Source organism: Giraffa tippelskirchi, chromosome 13 (genome assembly GCF_054371585.1).
Source record: "Giraffa tippelskirchi isolate mGirTip1 chromosome 13, T2T-mGirTip1v1.2.pri, whole genome shotgun sequence".
In the NCBI taxonomy this organism is placed as follows: domain Eukaryota; kingdom Metazoa; phylum Chordata; class Mammalia; order Artiodactyla; family Giraffidae; genus Giraffa; species Giraffa tippelskirchi.
This window is the reverse complement of record NC_137287.1, coordinates 108,387,971-108,414,406: the sequence shown is the minus strand read 5'-3', so window position 1 is coordinate 108,414,406 and position 26,436 is coordinate 108,387,971. Positions and strand designations below refer to the sequence as shown.

The following is a 26,436-nucleotide window of genomic DNA, read 5'->3' as shown; positions in this document are numbered from 1 at the left end:
AAGTGTCCTTTGTACTCTTCTTTAATCCCACGTCACTGTGTACCCCTCCTTAATCAGGTTTCTTTATTACCCTTCTTAGAAGTGATCACTATCCTAAACTGGGTGAATGGTAGTACAGATAGGTAGAATCCTAATTGGTTGAACCGAAACAGTATGAGCAGGGTAAAATCCTCTGTTTAAATTCAAAATAGTAAATACATAAACTCCCTGCCAGGGGAGATATGACTTCAGAGCTGACAGTTTTAGCAAATGTCTTTTTCAACAGGATGGCCAACTTAAATTTTTAAAAAACTGAATGCACATTAAGGGTGCACTATTAGAAGCAAAACATCCAATTCGGCTACAGTCCCATAGAACAGAGTTAGCCACCACATTTTAAAAGAGGCACTGTAATCTCAATATTGCATAAGCAGGGTAACACAGGGTCTGAACTCTTGCTACAGAAAAAAAACCAATAAGGGATTGAGAGAAGAATCTCGAAGGGACCCAGGAGTCACCTTCAGTTATTCAAATGATGCCTTGGAATGGAGTGAACACATAGTGCTACCATGAAGAACAGATCACCCTCCTTTCTCCTTTTATTCCAGCTAGAGAAATCTTACTCAGCCTTAAACCCCAACTCAAAGGTCACCTTCTCTAAGAGAAATGCTGCCATCCAAATGCTACCCAGGAAGACCTCTGAGCTTCCTCAGCACTGTATCATATCATACCTCTATCAGTACACAAGTACATTAATAAATCTCCATCTCCACCACTAAATCATAGGCTAGGTCCTCCAGGGTAGGTGTCCTGAGATCTAACCTTGCTGCTAGCACACTCAGCATCCAACAGCGTCCAGCTCATAGCAGGTACTTAACCCATGTTGCTAAATCATTGAGAGATGACAAGGGAAGAGGAGAGCTAAACCAATGTACTACTCAAGAATCGTAATTCACTACTAGCAATCCTAAAGGAAATCAATCCTGAATATTCAATGGAAGGACTGATGCTGAAATTGAAGCTCTAATGCCTTGGCCACCTGATGCAAAGAGCTGACTCAATAGAAAAGACCCTGATGCTGGGAAAGATTGAAGGCAGGAGGAGAAGGGGATGACAGAGGATGAGATGGTTGGATGGCATCACCGACTCGATGCACATTGAGTTTGAGCAAGCTCCGGGAGTTGGTGAAGGACAGGGAAGCCTGGTGTGCTGCGTGCAGTCCATGAGGTCACAAGAGTCAGACAGGACTGAGCAACTGAACAACCATTAGCAAATGTATACAATGTATGCATATTCTCAGAATTACTTGGGTCATTAGATAACAGCAACCAGGCAGAATTCATCTGTTCTGTATTTACATCTTGAATCATTTTATGCCCCCCTGGGCCACAGCTTAGCAAATTTTCTCATGGTAGCACCAAGTGGTATTCAGAGGGTAAGAATAGTAAAGTGTCTGTGTAACCTCATAATTTACAGACAAACTACAACTCAAGGAAGTGACAAGACTTGAGCCTGAAGCCACAGAGCTGGGTCTGGACTCTAACTCCCACTTTGACAGCAGCAGTATACACAACCCCCCAATCCACCTTCCTTAGTCACAACTTCAGAAACTATTACCTCAAAGGCAGTAATTTGCATCATCTTTCCCTGCTGCCATCATCATTCAACTAACACTAAGATCTCTTCTGTCGCTTTTCTGCCCAGGCCGTTAGCCAGGAAAGCTCTTTTCCGTAGTTACTCCTTGCCTGTTTGGAAGCTCACTGACCAGACCAGCTTACTGTCATCTGTCTATAAGGAGATTTCTGTAAAACTCCTTTCCTTAGATCATCTGGGCAACCCACACTGAGCCCAGTGGGTACCTACCATGAACACCAGTTCACTCTTAATCTTTAAACATTAAATAACAAATTAATACAGCAATGTTCAAGTTATTCATAGTTTTAGACCCAAGGCTCAGATATAAGACTCAAAACTGCGTTCCTCTTTCAAACAGGAGTGGTTGCAATGTGGGGAGAGAGGATAAACTAGCAGAGAGACAGAAGATAGGAATGAAAAAGTGAAGATATTTTTAGAAAATGGGGTGGGGGGAATATTCAGAGTATACTGAATGGCCTGGGACTGACTGAGTGAGAAAAGACTAGCTCTTTCACAACTGCTTATTATTTCCTTAAGGGTTTGACATGATTTTGATCTCTGGAGTCCAGGACATCAGATATTACCATTATTTCTTTTAAAGCTTAAAACTTATCCACACAAATCTGTTACACAATGGCTGCCACATTTATTTCAAGGAAGACAGAACTCACATGAAACTTTACCCTAAGTATCTTGTGAAAGATACTGGCTTAAAACTCAACATTCAGAAAACTAAGATCATGGCATCTGGTCCCATCACTTCATGGCAAATAGATGGAGAAACAATGGAAACAGTGACAGACTTTATTTTCTTGGGCTCCATAATCACTGCAGATGGTGACTGCAGCCATAAAATTAAAAGACAGTTGCTCCTTAGAAGAAAAGCTATGACCAACCTAGACAGCATATTAAAAAGCAGAGACGTTACTTTGCCAACAAAGGCCCATCTAGTAAAAGCTATGGTTTTTCCAGTAGTCACATATAAATGTGAGAGTTGGGAATATAAAGAAAGCTGAGTGCCGAAGAATTGATGCTTTTGAACTGTGGTGTTGGAGAAGACTCTTGTGAGTCCCTTGGACTGCAAGGAAATCAAACCAGTCCATCCTCAAGGAAATCAGTCCTGAATATTCATTGGAAGGACTGAAGCTGAAGCTGAAGCTCCAATACTCTGGCCACCTGATGTGAAGAACTAAATCATTGCAAAAGATCCTGATGCTGGGAAAGATTGAAGGCAGGAGGAGAAAGGGATGACAGAGGATGAGATGGTTGGATGGCATGACCGACTCAATGGACGTGAGTTTGAGCAAGCGCTGGGAGTTGGCGATGGACACAGAGGCCTGGTGTGCTGCAGTCCATGGGGTTGCAAAGAGTTGGACAAGACTGAGCAACTGAACTATCTTGTCAAAGAGTATTTTTCAACATTATGGATAACATTTTAAAGTCTGCAAACGTAGCATGATTTTACAATATACTTTCCAGCACTGGAGTACCGATTTACCTCTCACTCTCAGCTTGAATGAAGTATCTGGTGTTATGGCCTCAACACATGCCTGTTGATGAGTCCATCAAAAACAACGAAAAGAGATGGCTTCATGTCTGCTTTTGTTTAGGATGCACTTTATTTTCCTCAACTCAAAGGTTTTACTATTTCTAGAAGCTTTACAAACCACTAAAGTTAGCAAAATACCTCCATTCCAATAAAGACAAGGATAGTAAGTGAGTTCGAGTCGGAAAACAGACTTCTACCCGGAAAACAGACGGAACCAATGACCATGTGGAATACAATCAAAAGGAATTCTTTGGTAGCCTGGGTGAATGCCTCCTGGGAACCTACAAATTCCCGCTACAAGCTCTATCTCCACCAGCACAATGCTCTCAGGAAGAACATAAAAGTGGCTTCAAGGTGATTTTAAACTAGTAACTGCTCACTTCAAAAACATTTTAGGATACTTAGTTTCCTAGCAATACTGTCTAGTAGACTAGATAGGGCAAAATTCATACCTTATTAGGCAGGAAAAAACTCCACCAAGTGTCAAGATAATTAAATAATGTCTTACACAGAAAAAAAAAATCAAATACATGGTAGAATAAAATAACTGTTTTGAACCATCTCTCTTCTTTTTAAAGTTTTCTTGGAAGCTTGGTAGGCTTTTGGCATTAAAGAAAAAAAACCAATTCTCCTTTAAAAAAAAGTTAAAGTCACTCAGTCGTGTCTGACTCTTTGTGACCCCATGGACTATTCAGTCCATGGAATTTTCCAGGCCAGAATACTGGAGTGGTAGCCTTTCCCTTCTCCAGGGAATCTTCCCAACGGAGGGATCGAACCCAGATCTCCCGCATTGCAGGAGGATTCTTTACGAGCTAAGCCACAAGGGAAGCCCAAGAATACTGGAGTGGGTAGCCTATCCCTTCTCCAGAGGATCTTCCTGACCCAGGAATCAAACCGGCGTCTCCCGCATTGCAGGCAGATTTTTTACCAACTGAGCTATCAGGGAAGTCTTTAAAAAAAACTTTACCTTAAAATAGTGCAAAGACACTGTTTTTGTTGTGTGTGTGTGTGTGTGTGTGTTTTGCATCATGCAAAGATATCAATACAAGTTATAATAGCTTTATTTTTTTATAAAGGAAAGTAAAGTGAATTTTCATAAGAAGGTTTCCTCTGTGAGTGAATCTCTAGCTGGTTACAACCAACTCTCTAGCTGGTTACAACCTTGAGAGAGCTATCAAGGCAAACTACACATTAGCTGTCAATTTAGAATGACTCCAGGAAGCTAGCCCCGGAGCTCCACTGATATCTTTTCAACAACCTCTTAATCTTGTTTATAACACCTGTGTTAAAGCAGTCTGACATCAATCCTACTCTCATCTCAGATTGAAATTACTTAGAAACTTGAGAATTCCAGTAAACATCAAAAAAACAGAGACACTGGCTGAGAAACCCTATACACAAGGGAACTCGGCCACCTCTTTTAAACAAAGCTGCGTAAGTAAGCTAGGACGGGCCTCAATAGGCCAAGCCGGATATAAATCTTACCAAGAGCTTCTCAGGAGGCACTAAGGCCAGAGAATCGCAGGGTTTAAAGAAACGATAAAGATTTCCTCCTCCAGCTTCCTCACCAAGTGATTATCCAAGCTACAGAATGGTCACCATTAACTGTGTGCTTATTATACACCCGGAACTTGACATTTCATTATTTTTTCAATCCTCACACAATCCTGCCAGGTAGGTAAGACCATTCCCCATTTCTTCAAGTGAGGAAACCAAAGCTCGGGGGGGGTGGGGGGGGGGGCTTGCTTAACAAGCTGCCTAAGGTCAAGGAGCTGGAAAATAGTGGGGACAGGATCCAAGCAGTCAATCTAAGCCCAAAGCTCTCACTCTTGCCAGGACACCACAGTACTACCATGTGATGGGGAAATCATCCCACCTTAACTGACTTCTGTGCTTACTACAGATCTGTGTCCCAAGGCTACTTAAACTTAAGTGAACTTTTAGCAGCTCTACCACTTCCCGTTTCAGAAACCCATGTGTGTCCTTGGCTTGTATAAAATATACAGTACCTTCAAAATGATGCTAAAGTAGTCCAATTTATAGAGGGGGAATAGTGCAGGGAGAAAAGAATGGATTCTAGTGGTCAGACACCTAACTTTGTTGTTACTAGTGCGTGACCTTGCTTGAGCAAATCGCCATGTCTCATCCTTGGAAAAACCTCCCATAGCAAGGAAGTGCATAACCCAGAAAAATAATAAATGTTTAAGGGAAAAAAAAATCAAATAGAAATGGATGTGCCAGATATAACCAACACGAAATAAAAATTAACCTTGCTGTATTGTTTCTTATCTTTTGCCTACAAGGCTGGGTAAAGAGAAAACAGCAATTACAACCCAAAGAGGCATTGGTATAAATCTTTGGCAAACAAACGATCAGTGAATCTCTTGTTTTGGAGTCAGAGACAATGCTGATCTTGGGAAAAAGAAAAATTCCAGTCAACTCTCAGGTTATTACAGTATTGAAATCAGAGTTTTATCAAAATCATCAACTGTTATTTAAGACAAGTCTCATCCAACCCAGTGAGTCCTATGACTAGGGCCACTAACAATCACAAACTAAGCTTAATCTTCTCTCCATCAAGAAATAAGAGACAAGAAAGAGAAGGCAACTGAGAGGGTGCCAAGTCTTCACATAAAAAGATACCTGGAAGAAACCCAAATTCAGCCACCTGATCACTGATTCACTACTTCATTCATTCACCTTCATTCTTTTTTTTCTTCAGTCAAGACACATTCACTGAGTATTTACTATACAGTAGGTACAGAATAGTCACTGCTCTAGAGGAAATCAAAGTCTAGTGGGAAGAGATGTAATCAAGTCATTTCAATCAAGAATTGTTGGCAAAGGCAGCTTCACGCATGCAGTATTTCAAATCCCACTCAGTCACATAAAAATGGGCCTTGGGCCTGGAATACTTCTTTACAAGAGATAAGGAACCCATATGGCCTATGCCTGGTTTATCACTTTGTACGGGAATATCTTTCCCTGTCTGAGGCTCAGCAAGTGTTCCTTTGTTCTGCTTAAGTATGTCTGTCAACGGCCCTGAGTCATACCACAACTTTCAGGTCTGGGTCCTTCTGCTGCTATAAGAAGAGGGGTGCACACAGGCCAGCTGTCCATCACTGGAAGGCGGAGGGCCCTGATAGCAACAAGGGACTGACAACCCTACGGGAGCTGATCTTTCTCTGTCTCTTCTCTTTGTGAGCAAAGCATTGTTCCATCCAGGGCTTGACTGTGTTGTGCTTTCCTTGGCAACTCCAATACCAAGATGCCATGGCAGCATTTGAAGTCTTCTCCTGGGATTGGTAACTGATGCACAGTGTTCTGCTGCCCTGGATTGGATAACCAGTGTGTGGTGCTCCACTGGACAAGAATGATATACATGGCAGACCACAGGTGAATACAAGGTAGGGTGATGGTAGCATTCTGCTGCATTCAACTCTTTAGGGCATTTCTTTGTTTAAGCTACTTTCATCCACTGAAGCCCTCAATTAGGAAAAAGATTCTACCACCTACTTCTTGGGTATCTTTGAGCAAGTCACTAAACCTCTGTGAACTTTCTTTCCTCACCTATATAACATAAGTAAGAATACTGACTTCCTGGACTTGCCTTTAGGATGTGACAGAATAACAAATCAAATAGCTCAATGCCTGGCTCTTCAATACCTTGTAGTTCCCAACCTTCTATTTTGTTCTTTTGCCTTGGTGACACAGGAAGGAGAAAACACATATTCTTTTATTTCATTGAAAGTATGACAATTTCTACAAGCTCCTCTATGAGCTGTTTTTCATTTGTTTCAAATCAGGAACATACTAACCCTTTAAGTGACCCCCTTCTCCGACAGACACAAAGATAATCTGTCAATTGAAGGCAAATCTACCTCTAATGTAGAAGCAATACTTCCAGACCAGCTGCACACCTACCTCCTGATATTATCCTGTTAGATTTGATGTCAAGCTCCTAAAAAAAGGTATACTCCCCATACTCAGCAATCAAAGTGCCTCCACCTCACACAAGATGAGCCACGGCTAAAAACTGCTTCTTTTTTTTTCAATTAAAATAAGAATTCATCAACATCTTGCCAACAGCACAACTAGAATATGGAGCCCAATATCAGACTGTTAACTAGTCTCCATCTTGCTCTAAGGGTGGTTTTAAGCACATAGAAAAGGTGAGGGCGGGTTGGGGGGCAGATTACTCATTTAAACAAAATGTTTAAACCTCTAATTATGGGGCGGGCACCAAGAAGATGGAAAGTGATTTGCAATCTTCATTACAGAATCTGACCACTCGTACAAGTCACGTCAGCCAGAAGGCAGACACCATCTCTTTTCCCCCCACTGAGCCTTCTGTGTCCTTTTAAGTTCTGTGGAGATGGAAGAAGAAATCTTTGGAAAAAGAAAAAAATTAAGGACAAGAATCAGAATTTCTGTCTCCTTAAGTTCATTATGCTGAATGAGGTATAAGGATCCCCAGTGAGAAGCCAGGAAGATAATATTCAGGGACTACATTGGCAGGCTAGGCAGCCTGAGGGCCTTTGAAACTCTCAAGTCTTGTAAAAACTGCCCAGCTCAGGTGGTGCTTAAGCAATTCTTTTTATTTGCAGAAAAGTCCTGTCATCAGTGGTAAGAGATGCACAGAAAATTAGATGGTGACCACCAACAGCACCTCTGGTCAGAAAGAAATCTGTTCCTCTGCAGATACGCCTGTACCATTGCTAATTTGTGTTATCTCTGCCCGTTCAGATCTCTACATGCTAACTCAGGAAAAAAAGTCCCTGCCAGCTAACTGTGACAAGTCTGATGGCAGAACTCCCACTGGAAGAATCAGCAGAGACGGCAAAGGCAGGCAATTATTCCCCCTCGTTATAGAGAGTTCTTTTCAAGTTGTTGTGTTTTCAGTTTTGTTTTTTTTAATTTTGAAAACAAAGAGTAGCCATTCACAACCACTGCTCACAGCAGTCACTCATAAAACTGGCAGAAACTGAAACTCCCCTCAAGCCAACTGAAAAAGATGTCCTGGAAGTAACCAGAAAGGCGGTGCCCCTTTAATTACTCACTGTAATGTAAAACCAGACATGGAGAGGATGGCCAAAGCAGAGCAGATCTGGGCAAAACAGTGGTGATATTTAATCATCAGTCCAGACCATCTGCAACTGTTTTGCAGAGGCACATAAAGTTTATGGATTCCAAAGCTTCCTACAAGTTACCAGGTGCTGAGGGTCACTTGCATTGTCCTCAGGTCCACCAGAGGCTGCTTTCTTCATTCTCTCCAGGCCAGGGTGCTCAACACAAGGCACCATGCCCACATGTTCTGTGCCAAGCCTGGCACTAGAAAAAGTGTTGCTTCTTGATTAAGCCAGAACACAGATTAAATGCTTAGAATTGGGAGATTCTGAAAACAACCTAGGCGGGAAAGCAATTATTCTAGGGAGAGTACAGCTTCAGCTGTGGCCCTCTGTAGCACAAAGGTGAATTCCACCCACTTTGAACAATGAAGCCAGCCAGATTGCTCCCCAACAATCCAGCCTCCATTCCACAGATGCAGTAGTCTTTTAAAACATAATCATATTGTGTCACTCCACAGCTTCAATCCCCCAATCGCTTCCCGATGTACTAACAATAACATCTGAACATTTTAGGGTTTCCCATCCTCCCCAGGAGAACTGCTTTTGAACTGTGGTGTTGGAAAAGACTCTTGAGAGTCTCTTGGACTGCAAAGAGATAAAACCAGTCAATCGTCAAGGAAATCAGTCCTGAATATTCACTGGAAGGACTGATGCTGAAGCTGAAACTCCAATATTTTGGCCACCTGATGCGAAGAGCTGACTCATTGGAAAAGACCCTGATGCTGGGAAAGATTGAAGGTAGGAGGAGAAGGGGATGACAGAGGATGAGATGGTTAGATGGCATCACCGACTCGATGGACATGAGTTTGAGCCAGCTCTGGGAGTTGGTGATGGACAGGGAAGCCTGGCATGCTGCAGTCCACTGAGTCACAAAGAGTCGGACACGACCAAGTGACTGAACCGAACTGATCCTCCCCAGAGCAGACCTCTCTGTCCTTACCCTCCTCACTCACCACGCTCTAGCTATACTGCCTCAATCAGGACAAGCTTGTTCCCACCTTAGGGCTTTTGTAGTGGTTTTCCCCTTGGCTTACGTTGCTGTTCCCACAGCTCTTCATGTGGTTGGATCCTGCTCATTATTCACTATCAGTCTCAACGTTATCTCCTCAGAGAGCCCTTCTGGAACTTATGATGGTCCACCATCACTCCATTACATCAGCCCTTTTCCCCCTTCATATCTCTATTCAAAGTTATCTTGGTTTTTATTTCTCTAGCATTATTCGTTTGCATGTTTAGGTGCTCTTATTTATATTTGTTTTTCTTTATTTTCTGTCTTGTTGCCTGGGTATAAGTTCTCTAAAGATGAGGGACTGCAACTGTCTCATGTATCACTCTATTCCTGGTGTCTACAAAAACATCCTGCATTTAGTAGGCATTTAATAAATGTGTTGAATAATTCAAAAATGAAAAGCTCAATACAGATTACCAATCCAAATGAAATTTAGGTATTAAACCACTTTAGTTGTGTCTGACTCTTTGTGATCCTATGGACTGTAGTCTGCCAGGCTCCTCTGTCCATGGGATTCTCTAGGCAAGAATACTGGAATGGGTTGCCATTTCCTCCTCCAGAGGATCTTCCCGACCCAGGGATCGAACCTGAGTCTCTTGCATCACTTGCACTGGCAGGCAAGTTCTTTACCACTAACGCCACCTGGGAAGCCCCAATGAAATTTACTAGCCCTCAAAAATCTGGATTGGCTCACAGCCTGACTGTGAGCATGTGTCATAATGCCCTGCTGCTGCTGCTGCTGCTAAATAGCTTCAGTCATGTCCGAATCTGTGTGACCCCATGGACTGTAGCCTACCAGGCTCCTCCATCCATGGGATTTTCCAGGCAAGAGTACTGGAGTGGGGTGCCATCGCCTTCTCCACATAATGCCCTAGAAACATACGATACACCGGCAGAGGGCTGATGGACTGTTAATGGTTAAGTCTATTGAAGATTCCAAAAGTGATTCTAAACTTAGTTGCTCTTAACTGGAGCAGGGGTGTCAAATAAAAACGTAATCAATCCTCAATATTATGTACTCACAGAATGAGCCCATGAATAATGCCAAAGTGTTCAATAATTGATCATACCTGCCTTCGGAATATAGTCAGACACAGTCAGAGAGAAGCATCATAATACTCTGTGCTCTATTTCAAATCCTTCTCAGTTCAGTCCCTGACTTTGGACACTGATGGGTGCTTGAAGGAGAGTCTGGGGAGCCAAAGTAGACAATCTGCTTACAGGCAACCGATCATCTAAAATGAGTTAAGAGATGAAATTGCGCTGTGGCAGTCTTACTAGACGTTTCACTGAACTCACAAGGAAGGTAATCCAGTTTCTATTTACCAACCCACAATGGAGCTGGAATTCCAAAGTTTAGGCCAACAGGCTCCGGGAACTCCGTGGAAAAGCAAATGTTCTTTAACAATTCAGCTGAAATGCTAGAATCAAATAGCTGGTCTTGGAGAAGGTAAGAAAATTCCTGCTGTATCTCCTCCTGATTCCATTTTCCCTACAGCTGTACAAGACTCAGACCAAAACCAATTACTTCCTTTAGGAACATTAAGGGGAAAAAAGAAAGGAGTAATTTGTAAATGAGATTCGTGGCACTAGAAAAGAGGAAAGCTGAGATATCTTAGAAATATTAAAGAGACATGGGAAAAAGAATTACTGTGTTGATGATATAATTCTTGATATCAGTGGCTGCTAACTGTGGTAGAATAGGGTTATACTTTAATCTATTGAGAACAGTTCCACACGTTGGCATGTGTGGGTGACAAACTGTTCTCATTTCCTTTTATAGCATTCTAAACCTTAATCTCTGAGGGACTGGTGACCTTGGGAATACTAAGGCAGCTTTGCAGAATTCAAGAAAAACATTTTCTCCTTCTGCTATACCATCGGTGTTGTTTATAATTATATCAATAATAAAATTAACAGCTGGCATGTACTGGGCACTTACCATATGTCAGGCACTATACTACTTAGCACTTCCCACACTGTCTCATTTGATCCTATATCTTCAAAAAAGATGGTAAAGTGCAGCTTTTTAAAAAGATGGTGGGGCAGAGACAGACTCTATTATATAATCTGTGTTTTAAAGAGGAAGACCTGAGGCTTAATGAGATTAATTAATTGATCCAAAGTCACGTAGCTACCAGTAGCAGAGGTGGGATTCAAACACAGGCAGTCTGTCTAACCCAGAGTGAAGGTTCACCGACTACACTAAACATTAAAAGACGCCTAAAATGAGCACATTCAGAAGGGCATGTGTTTGAACTATTTTCTCCAACAGAGCTATTTTGAACCATCCACATTCTCCAATGCAGTCATTTTTACATGTGAAAACTTTTCTATCAGGGTCTTATAAATGCAAACCCCCAATTTAAACAGTGACATCTAGCGAAAGACTACAGAAAGCTATGGCTTCCTTAAGTTCACCTCCAAAATTAGGCATGTCAATAAGACCTGTCTCCAAGGAAGCTGAAATAGGTAGGGCTGGCGTCTATGATCAGAGTAGGCACATGGAGGAAATAAACCAACATTTATCACGCCAGTATGAGATCTACTAGAAAGCTACTTAAGTCCCAAGAGTCTAAAGTAAGACAGTGGCGACTGAAATAGAAAGGATAGAGAGAAGGCTCCTAAAGAAGCCACAACTCCCTTGCAAAGCCTTCCCAACTTCCCAATGGCAGGACTGCTCCTGCCTCTTTGCCCTGACTTCCTGCTCACTCAGTGGTACTGTGTACTGGGTTTGCTGCTGTTCAGTCACTCAGTCATGTCCAATTCTTTGTGACCCCATGGACTGTAGCCCACCAGATGCCTCTGTTATCAATTCTCAAATCTGTGAGGTGCTTCCCTTTAGATTGTAAGCTCCATGAGAGCCAGAACGGTGACTTAAGCATTTTCAGATCCTAGCACCCTCCTGACTCCTGAGAGAGGAGCTAGCCCTCCACTTGAAAGTTCGTATTTTCCACAGGGAAAAGAATTTTGTCTTTCATCTTTAAGAAATAGCTCCAGGGCTTTTCTCAAGTCAGCCGGAGGCAGCTACATCCTTGACTGAAATGCAGAACGGGGGTAGGTGATAAGGGGGCTGGTGGAAAGACGCAGGGGATTATGTGATACCAGAGCATCTGGTTAGAAGGTTCAGTAGACACATGAAACCTAAATCAGGGCTAGTGCGCCAAGAGTTTACATAAAGCTGCTGAAGGACAAAAGGATGGATGAGTTCCTCTAAGCTGAGGAACTGGGTTATAGAATCAAATTCTAGTGAAGAGTAAAGAATAATGAGGCTCTAGAGGTTATCATCATTGGAGAAGGAAATGGCAACCCACTCCAGTATTCTTGCCTGAAGAATCCCAGGGACAGCGGAGCCTGATGGGCTTCCATCTATGGGGTCGCACAGAGTCGGACACCACTGAAGCGACTTAGCAGCAGAGGTTATCATCGGAGAAGGCAATGGCACCCCACTCCAAGTACTCTTGCCTGGAAAATCCCATGGACAGAGGAGCCTGGTAGGCTACAGTCCATGGGGTCGCTAAGAGTCGGACACGACTGAGCGACTTCACTTTCACGTTTCCCTTTCATGCACTGGAGGAGGAAATGGCAACCCACTCCAGTGTTCTTGCCTGGAGAATCCCAGGGATGGGGGAGCCTGGTGGGCTGCCATCTATGGGGTCGCACAGAGTAGGACACGACTGAAGCGACTTAGCAGCAACAGCAGCAGCAGAGGGTATCATACTAAGTGAAGTCAGAAGGAGAAAGACAAATACCACACGACAGCACTTATACGTGGAATCTCAAATACGATACAAATAAACTTATTTACAAAACAGACTCATAGACATAGAAAATAAACTTAAGGTTACCAAAGGGGAAAGGGGGTGGGAAGGGATAAATTAGAAGTTTGGGATTAGCAGATACAAACTACTATACATAAAATAGATAAACAACAAGGTTCTACTATATAGCACAGGGAACTATATTCAGGGTCCTATAATAAACCATGATGGAAAATATATACATGTACATATACACATGTTTTAACTGAATCACTTTGCTGTAAAACCAGAAACTAAAACAATATTGTAAATCAACAATACGTCAATAAAAATTAATTAAAAAAGAAAGCATTTACAATATATGTTAGAAAACAAAACAAACAAAACTGGTGACACTTAAGACTATGTGTTTGTTATCAGTATATGAATGTTAATTTCCTGATTTTGACCACTATACTCTGGTTGTATAACTTTAAGGGAAGCTATTTGGGGAGCATATGGGAACTCTCCATACTATTTTTGCAAAACTTCTGTAAGTTTAAAGTTAGATCAAAATTAAAAGTTTTTGGTTTTTTTTTTAGAAAGAATGTAGGTTTTGTAGCAAGAGGAACAAGACATGATAAGGAAGTAGAGGACAATTTAGTAACTGAAGTAATGGATTTGAAACAAACTTTCTTGAAGTCTAACATGAAAGCAGAGATACAAGCCAGCAACCAGACAAGATATTAGAACAAAAGCTTTCCAAAAGGCATATTTAAAGGCACGTACTGGTTCATTCACTCAATCATTAGACGATCATTTATTAGGTATCAATTATGAGTGAGACACTCCAGTGCTGGTCCTTGCCTCTCAGTTCACTGCCTAGTGTGCAAAGAGGCACATAAAAGCAATGTATTTTACGAGTATAAAAAGAACTCACCAGGCGAAAGAGAGAAGGTAAGATGACAAAGGGAGGGAGGGAACATTAACAAAAACGTCACCCAGAAGATGAAACAGAAACACCCCGAATAGCAATTTGTTATTTATAGTCCCACTAACAATAAGTAACTTCGAGAAGCACTAGTCTCAACTGTCATGCCAGAGAAGGTGATGGCACACCACTCTAGTACTCTTGCCTGGAAAATCCCATGGACGGAGGAGCCTGGCAGGCTGCAGTCCATGGGGTCGCTAACAGTCGGAGACGACTGAGCGACTTCACTTTCACTTTTCCCTTTCATGCACTGGAGGAGGAAATGGCAACCCACTCCAGTGTTCTTGCCTGGAGAATCCCAGGGATGGAGGAGCCTGGTGGGCTGCCGTCTATGGGGTCACACAGAGTTGGACACGACTGAAGTGACTTAGCAGCAGCAGCAGGAGCAGCAAACTGTCATGCAAAAACAGCCTATTTCATGATGCTGTAAGAGACATCATGATTAGGATAATATTCTCAGAGTTCTTGGTAAAATGGGGCTACCAAAGAAAAGATATATTTGAGCACAGTGTCCAGTCTTCCGAAATTTTTTCATCAACAAAAAACACAACAGAAAAGCACAGTTATAAACAACTCTAGGAAAAAGAAGCAGATGATAAGTACAAATGATAAACAAAGGAAAAAAATGCTTATTAAAGCCAATGAACTAACACTTTATATACTTACTAGATTAATGAGAAAAAAATTATGACAACTAGTAGTATCAAGATTGCAGTAAAACTGGAACATACACCACTGTCAGCAATGTCAACTGATAAGGGTTTAATCCCACATGAGCGCTGTGTACTGCTGACACTTCTGCAGCTGAGACAAACCCGTCATTTCCTGACACTCCCCTTCACTTGCTCAATGCTCTGTACATTTCACTCAGGGCTTTTGCACACCCTATTCGTAGTCAAGAATGACTCCTCAGCCCCCTTCATTACCGGCAGAATTTCTATTCATTCATCAGGGCTGAGATTCCAATGTCTTCTTTTCCTCAACAACCAAACCAAATCCATTTCCAGCAATACATACCCTCTCCAGGCACATCCAATCATTTGATAATTACTAACAGCAGATGTGAGGGGGAAATGCTACCTGAATAAAGGAGTTCACAGCAATATTATCTCCAAAAACAAAACCTGGAAACCACGTAAGTACTCGATTATAGAACAATTTAGGAGAAAATGGTTGGCCTATGACTTCAGCAAAAAAAAAAGTTTGCAAACATTAAAAATAACATGAAGACTATGCAGAAACACAAAATATTTCTGGCAATGTTAAAACACAGAACACAAAACAGTATATATATACAATGGCTATAGTCATGAAAAACACAAAAGTACTGTGGGAATATGAAAATATTTATAGGATTAGGGGTAATAGTTTCCTTTTTCTTGAACACTTTCTTTTACTACTACTCCTGTCAAATTACTGTCATTAAAATTTTTTATTTCAAAAGAAAGAAATACGAAGGGTAAAGGAGAAAGACGCTAGATTCCAACAAGCCATTGCAATCTCAGGAACTGTTACTGACTGATAGGTAACAAGAGGAGTGGGTGTCTGCAATATTGCCAAAACCAAGGGTCCTCGACCCCAATCTGCCTCAAACAGAATACTCTCATGTCACAAAGCGAGTCATTCCCACTGAGCCCAACTGCACTAAATGAGAATTCTTTATTGGAAAACTTCAGAGGTAAGAACTTTTTCCAGACATCTGTGGAATTAGTATTAACGAGAATGCCCTGGAGTTCATACACGCGTCTATGCAGCAGAAACTTCTCAGCCAAGGAACTGCTGGGCACACTTCTTGATGAGATGTCTAAGCCTGAAGGCATCAAAAAAGTGCATTTCCATATTGGGAACATAACTAGTTTCCTCTTTAAGACTTTTTCCACCACCTCCTGTCCACATTGTAATTCTCCTGTCTTCTCAAATGAATAGTTAACATATGTCAAGGATATAAGGCATATACTGAGGCGCTTGCTGCCTAACTCTATTATTAGAAGAACCAATCTCAGTAGAAAATTGGAATCTTCCCACCAAGCTGCCCCAAAAGTGAGACTTTGTAAGCATTCAAAAAATGTCAAAAATTTTTAATAAACATCTTTGACATTAAAGGTTTTCTTTATTTACCTTAGTCTTTAAATTTTAGGAAAGGAAAGAACAAGAAGTCATATAGCTCAATCTCACTGTATAGTAATTGTGATTTTAAAAAATGATGTACAGAGAAGGGAAGTGACTTACCCTGAGTCACCCAGATAAATAATGATAAAGGTAGGATTAAAACTCAAATCTCCCAGATTTTCAGCCCCGATTCATCCTTCTACATCAAGCTTTTTTTATCCCTTGAAATCTCTGGAGCTCTTGGCCTAAATAATTAGTTATCACAGAATTTTAAAGCTAGAAGGGAGCTCAGAAGAACTTACTTAATCTTCCCTCATTAGTCATATGAGGAAACTGAGGCCCAGAAAGATTAACTGATTTGTTCTCAATATCTTAGATGGCAGGGGGAAAAATACACCTAACATTCAAAATACTGCAGACTAACGGCCATGCAGAGACGTTACTTTGTCAACAAAGGTCCGTCTAGTCAAGGCTATGGTTTTTCCAGTAGTCACGTATGGATGTGAGAGTTGGACTATAAAGAAAGCTGAGCACTGAAGAATTGATGCTTTTGAACTGTGGTGTTGGAGAAGACTCTTGAGAGTCCCTTGGACTGCAAGGAGATCCAACCAGTCCATCCTAAAGGAGATCAGTCCTGGGTGTTCATTGGAAGGACTGATGTTGAAGCTGAAACTCCAATACTTTGGCCACCTGATGCGAAGAGCTGACTCATTTCAAAGACCTTGATGCTGGGAAAGATTGAGGGCAGGAGGAGAAGGGGACAACAGAGGATGAGATGGTTGGATGGCATCACCGACTCAATGGACATGAGCTTGAGTAAACTCCAGGAGTTGGGATGGACAGGGAGGCCTGGCGTGCTGCGGTTCATGGGGTTGCAAAGAGTTGGACACGACTGAGCAATTGAACTGAACTGAACTGAACGGCCACGAAAAGGGAGGTGAAATGTCTCAGTTGGAGAAAATTTTAAGAGGAATGTAGATAATTCTAGACCAGGGGGTCTCAAAATGGGGTCCCTGGACCAGCAGCTTAAGCATCACCTGGCATCTTGTTAGAAATTCAAATTCTAAGGTCTCATGGGAGACTTACTGAATCAAACTCTGGGGGTGGGGATGTTCAAATCAGACCGCTTTATCCCTGAGAAATGAATGCTAGTGGTCATACAGAGTCTACTTTGTAAATGACAACTAAAATCAAAAGCACTTAAGATTTGTGCATTCATCTATACATGTACCATAGTTCAATTTTAAAAGTTTTTAAAAATTGGAAAACTAGATTTGGGTATTTAATTGGTTCCAGTTCTAGCTCTGCTCCTTACTGGCTGTTTCACCTTAGGCAGGTAACCAACCCCTCCAGCTTGAGTTTCCTTTTCTGTAAAACAGGCATGCCACCTACCTCAAAGAGCATGTTAAGAATGAACGTAAGGACATATCTAAAAGTACATTAGTTCAGCCCAGCACAGTGGGTAGGAGCTCCAGCTTTGGGGCAGGCACTTTTTTGTACCTCAGTTCTCTCATTTGTATAACAGGGATTTAAAACAGCCCTCCACATAGAGTTGTTATATTTAGAAATAGGATGCAAGCATGCAATACATCTTTCATGTCTATAAAAACTTCCTGTTTTCAAAGAGCTTTTGCAGCCATTAACTTGGGTGATCCTCACGACTTTCCACAAGAGGATGGGCGCATCTGATTTATTATGGACTGGATTCTAGACTGTACCATCTCTTGGGAACAGGAGGAGTGGACACTGATCTTACAGAAAGAAAACTGCATGAACAGTGCCATGCAGAGAATGAACAGAGCTGGAAATAAGATCAGGATTCTGGTTTTGACTCTTGCCAATACCTTGGCCCACAACCTTTGGGAAGTCCCTTTACCAAAATGGGGTTCACTTTTCATTAGTAAACATGTGGGCTGAATGAGGGTGCCTGTAACATCTCTCAAAATAGAACTGAAACTCCTTATTATGGCCCACAGCAAGGCCTCCATAGCCAGTCATCTGCCTACATCTCCAATTTCATCGCTTTTTATTCCCCTGCTCATTTACCAAGTTCCAGCTACATCAGTCCTCTTCCTGATCCTCTAACAGGCTGCACCACCTTCTACTTCAGAGTCTATGTACTTGCTATTCCATCTGCTTTGGTTATTCTGTGCTTTTCACATGATTGATTTCTTCTCAACCATCTTATCATGTCCATTCCTCCAAGTCTTTCCCAGACCATATCATCTAAAAATAATAGGTCCTGTCTCCCACTTTCATGGGTTATTTTTTTTAACGGTGCTGTCCTGGGCTTCCCTGGTGGTCCAATGGTTAAGACTCTGCGCTTCCACTGCAGAGGGTGCAGGTTCAATATCTGGTCGGGCAACTCTAAGATTCCACATGCTGTGCAGTGCAGCCCCAACAATTTAAAAAAAAAATAAAGACAAAAAAAACAGTGCTGTCCAACAAAAACATATTGAAAGCCACAAGATGCATATATAACTTTATGCATATATAACTTTAAATTTTCTAGTAGCCACATTTTAAATTTAAAAATATTTTTAATGTTTTTAAGATGATAATGCTAGTTTTAATAATTTACTTTAAGTCAATATACCCTAAGCATCATTTCAGCATGGAATCAATATAAAAATTAATATACTTAAGTCACCTTTCTCATCACTTCCTTCACACTAAATCTTGAAAATCCAGTGTATATTTTACATGGGTAGCAGACCTCAACTCAAACTAGCCACATTTCAAGAGTTCACTAGTAATATGTGACCAGTGGCTACATCAAACAGCCCCAGTTCCATAGTATATCCTGTGTATCCTTCAAAGCACTTATCATTACCTGAATTTCTCATTCATTTACTCTTATCTTGTTACTTCCCCACCAGATTATAAGCTCCACAAAGCAAGAACCTTGTCTGTTTTGTTCAATGCTGTATATCAGTGGATACAGTGCCTTGCAAACTACATACTCAGTAAATATATGTTGAGCAAATAAATGAACCTTTTCAAGCTTTAATGTTCTATGAGTGTTCGGTCGCCTTAGTTGTGTCCAACTCTTTGGAACCCATGGACTTCAGCCCACAGGCTCCTCTGTCCATGGGATTATCCCAGCAAGAATACTGGAATGAGCTGTCATTTCCTTTTCCAGGGGATCTTCCAGGCCCATGGATTAAACCTGAGTCTCCTGTGTCTTCTGCATTGGCAGGTACATTCTTTACCACTTGAGCCATCTGGGAAGCCCATTTCATGAGTAGTGTGCTCATGTGTAGGCCAAACAGGCATCAAAGTGAAAGTGTTAGTCACTCAGTCATGTCCAACTCTTTGGGACTCAATGGATTGCCTTAGTTGCGTCCAACTCTTTGGAACCCATAGACTGCAGCCCACCAGGCTTCTCTGTCCATGGTATTCTCCAGGCAAGAATACTGGAATGGGTTGCCATTCCTTTCTCTAGGGGATCTTCCCGACCCAGGGATTGAACCCAGGTCTCTGGCATTGCATGCAGATTCTTTACTGTCTGAGCCACCAGGGATATAACCACTCATTCAACCCACCTATCTCCTTTCTTCTTTCACATCCAATTACTGTCTTAAAAAGGAAATCACTTGGCTATATACTTCCCATTGCTTACAAGTTCTTTCCCATGATGTCCAGAGTCTCCAAGGTTAGTCCTATGTACAATATATTGGCTGAGGGAATTCCATGAATATAATTGCTAACATTCTTCAAACGTTTATTCTTTGACAAGCATTGCTCCAAACACTTCACGTTTCACGACAGCTTCACAACAGACTTATACGATAGGTACTTTCATTGCCCTCACTTACAAGATGAGAAAACCAAGGCAGAGAGAAGCTAAATTTTGTTCCAGGTCACAGCAGCCAGGTAGCAGCAAAACAGAGACGTCAAGCAACAGAGCTCCAGACACATGGCTCTTAGTCCCCTATTCTCTACTGCAGAGCTGTCCAAGGAAAATGAAAAGCCAGCTATATACATAATTTTAGTAGCCACACTAAAAGGCCAGTAGCAACATTAAAAGTCAACAGAAATAGGTAAAATTTATTTTGAATATATTTTATTTTGCCCATTACCCATATATGATTATTTAATCAGTATGATCAATAATCAAAGTAATTGATATGATCATGTAATTAGTATTAAAATTTTACTTTTTTATACTGATTATTCTAAGCGTAATTTAACACAATTCAGACTAGTCCCATTTCAAGTGTTCAACAGCTGTATGTGGGTACTGTCTACCATACTGGACATTTAAGAAGACCACAAAAAGGTAAAATGGTTGAGCTGGGAGCCAAAAGACATTATCTCTAATCAAAGCTCTTACTGAGTGACTTTGGAAAAGTCTTTTCTACCCTCTGGGCCAGTTTCCCCACATGTATTCTGAGCAAATGGGACATGAAGATTCCTAGGGATCCAGCACATGTGAGAAAGTCAAACATCTGCCAACAACTGTATTTAACATGTGTCCAACTTTCTGCACTTTAAAATCAGCTTTCACGTTCATTTATTGACACAGTTCTCAAACTACCCTAATAGGTAGCTATTACTGACTGTTTTATACATATAAAAGTTGAGGTTCCAAGAAGACAACAGAAGTCCCAAAGCCACAGAGCCGATCAGTAGAGAAGCTAATACTCAAATGCAAGAAAGGCCATCACCCTCCCAACACGATCATCATCAACTCAGTGACTTGAAGAAGAGAATTAAAGGGGAATGGTTGTGAAGATAGTCTGGGGCCTTCAGAAAAGTGAAAGGGAGTCAAGTCCCAGAGTTGGCTGAGACGAGGCCCAGAATGAAGTTAAGAAGAGGTCCGGGCCTTGAGGATCGGAATGAATTTAAAGAACCCAGGAGAAATTTGAGGGAGGGACCCGGCTGACACGAGAAGTGAGAGGACCCAGGCCCAGGGCAGAGATGAGAGAAAGTGATAATGAAGGAACTCTGGTCCTGCGATTCCTGCCTGGGTGAGAGGACGGTCCCCCGACCCTTCCTCGACCCTCATACCTGGTAACTCAGAAGTTCCCCAACGTCCATGGTTCCAGTCTCAGTCACACCGGCTATTCGGATTCCTTCCACTCACGACCAAACCGCGGCCCCCAGAGCGGCAGCTCCAGACACACTGCCGTAAAGCGCCTGGAGCAGGGGCCGCAGAGCCAATGAAGCAGAAGTGCGCGCGACACACAAGCCGGCCACACTGCAGTAAAATGCAGCAATACTGCAAAGCGCCCTACTTTTAACAGCACTACTTCCGCCCGGAACCTGAAGGGGGCGGGGAAAGGGGCGGAGACTTGAAGTGGGCGGTGCGTTGAAAGAAAAGTCTTAAGGAACCAAGATTAATTGCGCGCCCCTTACGTGCTGGGCGGAGTGCAGGGTGGGGAGTACGGTGTTTCCGTTGTCCTCTCTTAATCCATTCAGTGACCTAGGAAGTTTTATCCCTCATTTTATTCTCAGTTCACAGAGGAAACTGAGGCATTGGACTGCGCTGTCCAGTACTATACCTACTAACCACATGTGGTTACTGAGGACTTGAACTATGGCTGCTGCTGCTGCTGCTGCTGCTGCTAAGTCCCTTCAGTCGTGTCCGACTCTCTGTGACCCCATAGACGGCAGCCCACCAGGCTCCGCCGCCCCTGGGATTCTCGAGGCAAGAATACTGGAGTGGGTTGCCATTTCCTTCTCCAGTGCATGAAAGGGAAAAGTGAAAGTGAAGTCGCTCAGTCGTGTCCGACTCGTAGCAACCCCATGGACTGTAGCCTACCAGGCTCCTCCGTCCATGGGATTTTCCAGGCAAGAGTACTGGAGTGGGGTGCCATTGCCTTCTCCGAACTATGGCTAGTCTGAATTAAAATGTGCTTTAAGTGTAAAGAAAATACCCATCCGATTTCTAAGACTTGTGTTGATTACATGTTGAAGTTATACTTAGGGTCAAATAAAATATAAAATTTAATTTCACTTTACTATTTACTTCACCATTTCTATTTACTCTTTAAAATGTGGTTAGTAGAAAATGTAAAGTACTCGTGTGGCTCTCTTTGTAGCTTCCATTCCATTTCTGTTGGACAGTGCTGGCTCAGAAAGTGTAATGTCCAAGACCATGCAATTGTTAGTGCCTGCGAAACAGTTGGTGGTGACATTTCCTTCTCTGGGCTTCTGTTTATTCATCTGTGCAAAGGCCAGTGGAAACTGGATAATCCTGTTTCTACTCAAGTGGCGTAAATAGGTTTTCCGTAGGTGAAAGTTGCCCGTCATTGGAAGAGAACTATTCAAAGAGTGCCTCTGAGCTCCTGGGATTTAAATAAGTTTCTGTCTTCAAAGAGAGCTAAGCCTCTTTACTAGTTCCCTTGCACATTAGTCTTGTGCTTTTCATGTTCATGCTGTCTGTTCTAGCCCTTTCAGGCTGCTATGAAAAAAAAATACACTGGCTGGCTTATAAACAACAGAAGTTTATTTCTCACAACTCTAGGGGGCTGAGAAGTCCTAGATCAAGGCACTGGCAGTTTCCTTGTCTGGTGAGGGCCTGCTTTATGGTTCATAGAAGTGCCTTCTTACTGTATCTTCACATGCAGAAGCTGGTGAGGGATTTTTCTCCCACCTCTTTTACAAAACTAATCAGGAGGGCTCCACTCTTTTGATCTAATCAGTTCATCAAAGCCTTACTTCCTAATACCATCATCTCGGGAGTTAAAATTTCAAATTACGGGTTTGGAGGAGACACAAACATTCTGACCATCACAATATTGATAACCATCCTCCTCATCCTACCTCCACTGTCTCCAATTGTACAGAAATTATTTTTATTCCTCAAACTACCAAATCCTTTCCTCTTCTGCCTAGCCACTAGCCCCACACCTCAACCGTTTCTCATCTTTCAGACCTCCAATGTCACTATCTTAGCATAATCTTCCGCTACTCACCTTGGGTCCAAGTAAGCAAACTCTCCTCATGAGTCTCTTTCCTAGTACCTTCTCTACTTCAGAGTGTATCTCAATCTGTCCGCAATGGCTGATTACTTGTTTATTGACAGCCTCATTTACTGGATACAGGCTGCATGGGAGCAGGAATTGTGGATGTCATGTTAACCACTATATCCTATGACAAAAAACCGTAATACAGTGTCCAGTACAGGAGGAGGTTCCACAAATGGGCCTTGTGGGTCACGATAAGGAGATTGGATTTTCTGCTAAGAACATTAGGAAGATAATGAAAGGTTTTTAAGCGGGGTGTGTGTGTGTATGTGTGTGTGTGTGTGTGTGTGTGAGATTGGGTTTATGGTTTTTAACAATCACCTATGCAATCTGCTTTGAACTGAGTTATTTGAGTGTCTTTTCCTCTCCTACTTAGCTATGAGTGTAGACTGTGCCTCATTCAGGGATGCAGGATAGAGTAATGCTGGGAGTGTACACTTTGGAACTGTGTACTCTTTAGAAATATGTTTCAGTTCTTAGTATCTGGAACCAGCTTATATAGACAGGCTTACAACACCCTGGGGTTAGACTTTCAGGAAATTTGCAGGCCAATTGACATCAGGTTGGTTCCTTCAAATCTGCCTTGGTGGGGTATTTACAACATGGTAATCAACATATGCTACAAATCATGCCTGTTGGTTTTCCAGTAAGTTGACTGTTAAACATTTACCAACACATCACTAATTTTGGTTCTAGCCAAAGTTTCACCACAATCACCTCTGTGCTCTTGGACAAGTTTCTTTCTCTCTCTCAAAGTTGCAATCTCCTCATATGTAAGGTGACTCATTCATTCATTCATTCAGGAATTCACTGAGTGCCTAGTCCATACCAGACACAATTTTAGGCTCTGAGGATATCGAAGTTTGTAAGGAGAAAAGTTCCTGCCCTTTTGGGACCTACATCCTAGTTGGGGAGAAAACCTAACAAGGAAGATGAGGATGTAAAATCATCCTCATTTTACAGGTGTGGAGACAGAGGCAAGTGGCTATGTACCTGATTGCCTTCTCTGAAAAGTGGAGATCCAACTGAATTTACATCATAAGATTATGGGGAATTTACAAGAGATGTTGCATGCAAAGCACTTAGCTTGGTGCCTGGCACAGAAAAGTACTCAATCAATATTTGACCTTAATATAAGAGTTGAGTGGGAATTGGGGGAGAGGAAGTAGGGCGGGGAAAGTGAGCTCATTTCTTATATCCTTTCCTTTGAAGGTATTCAGTCAAGTCTGTGTGTTTTTAGAAACCAGGCCTTAAAATATAGAATCATAAGGCAAAACCATATGAGAACCATGTTTGGGGAACACCCTGAAATTAGGATAATATACCTTCCAGGGAAGGTTTCCCAGAGAAGGTGCCATTCGGACTAGGGTTTAAAGGATGAGAAGAGTTTGCCAAGAGGACATGGGGAAAGATGGGTGACCTGGACAGAAGAAACAGCATGGACATAGACAAGGAACTGGGCAGGGAATATTGTGTGTGGAGCGAATGGTAAGAAGTAAGAGGGGCGAGGACAGCTGAGCTGAGGAAGAGCACAGAGAGAATTAAGAGATTTAGCACATAAAAACATGACACCCAATCATGTCTGAATTTTGGTTAAATGATAAAAAAAGTTTTAGTATAAATATGTTCCAGAAACTTCCCTGATGGTCCAGTGGCTAAGACTCTGCTTTCCCAATGCAGGGGGCCTGGGTTAGATCCTTGGTCAGGGAACTAGATCCCACATACCACAATTAAGAGTTTGCATGCTGCAACTAAAGATCCTGCATGCCACAACTAAGCCCAAGTACAGCCAAATAAATAAATATTTTAATAAATAACTAAGTGAATATATAAATATGTTCCATGGAATATGTAGTAACATACCGTAAGCTTTTTGTTGCTTATCTGAAGTCCAAGTTTAGCTGAGCATCCTGTATTTTATCTAGCAATCCTCATAATGGAGGGTCTTGAATATCACATTGAGATATTTCAATTTCATCTTGATGGGAAGGTCCATTAATAATTCCTTAGGAACCTCCCCAGGGATGAAGCTTGGGGCCCCCATTCTTCAGATCTCAGCTTAATGTCACCACATCACAGGTGTCTTCCTTGACTATGAGATCTATGATAGTCCCTCCCTCCCCTCAAGATTCTCCATCAGGAACTTCTCTGGTGGTCCCATGGTTAAGAATCTGCCTTGCAACGCAGGGGACACAAGTTTGATCTCTGATCTGGGAACTAAGATCCCATATGCTGTGGAGTAACCAGGTCCTGTGCATTGCAACTACTGAGACTGCATGTCACAACTAGAGTCTGTGTGCCCCAACAAAAGATCCTGCTTGATCCAGCCAAATAAATAAAGACATGAGTAAATTTTTTAAAAAAGACTCTCCATCAGCATTCCCAACCATTATCTTCAGAACACTTGTCATTTGTGTTTCTATATGTATCTTCTTTTCACTCATTGGGGGGTCTGTTTTCTCTTTCATATGCTATGCTTCACAAGGCCAGGGATTGCTGCATTGCTCACCACAGCAACCTCAGACCCTAATACAATACCTAGCACTCAACTGGCACTCCCTAAAGTTGTTGATTTAATAGATGAACCAATCAATCTACTGAAAAATTGATACAATCCTGGCAATAATACTATCAAGTACTTTCAAATCCCTACCCCAAATCCTAACAAAATGCTATTCCAATGTTAAAGATGAGGAAAGTTCAGAAAAGCTGTGTATATGCTAAGTGAACTAAGTCCAACAGAAAAAGCTAAATACCATATAATTTCACTTAGATGTGAAATCTAAAACAAAAGAAAAAAATGGGCTCATGAATATAGAGAACAGATTAATGATTGCCTGATGTGGAGGGGTGGGGAGTGGGCAAAATGGGTAAAGGGGGTCAGAAGGTACAAATTTCCAGTTTTAAAATGAATTACTCATGGGGTTGTAATATATAACTTGGTGGGTATAATTAATAATACTATATGCATATTTGAAAGTAGATAGATGAATGGATCCTAAAAGTTCTCATTACTAGAATAAATAATTTTTGTAATGATGTACCATGGGCTTCCCAAGTGGTTCAGTGATAAAGAATCAGTCTGTCAATGCAGTAGACATGGCTTCAATCCCTGGGTCGGAAAGATCCCCTGGAGAAGGAAATGGCAACCCACTCCAGTATTCTTGCCTGGGAAATCTCATGGACAGAGGAGCCTGGCGGGCTACAGTCCACGGGGTCACCAAAGAGTCAGACAGGCTTAGTGACTAAACAATAACAATGATGTTACCTGGACTTATGTGGTGATTGTTTTGCAATATATACAGATGTAGAACATTACAT

General features: G+C 41.9%; 1 protein-coding gene across 1 annotated transcript in view; it reads right to left on the bottom strand.

Annotated features, from left to right (window-relative positions):
• Positions 1-21,281, bottom strand: part of CTNNBL1 (catenin beta like 1) — a 157,712-nt gene extending 136,431 nt beyond the window's left edge. Inside the window, exon 1 of the mRNA XM_081558811.1 lies at positions 21,155-21,281. Within this exon, the coding sequence (XP_081414937.1) occupies positions 21,155-21,184 (30 nt within the window). The 5' untranslated portion in view covers positions 21,185-21,281. The remainder of the gene's footprint in view (positions 1-21,154) is intronic.
• Positions 21,282-26,436: the final 5,155 nt, after the last annotated feature.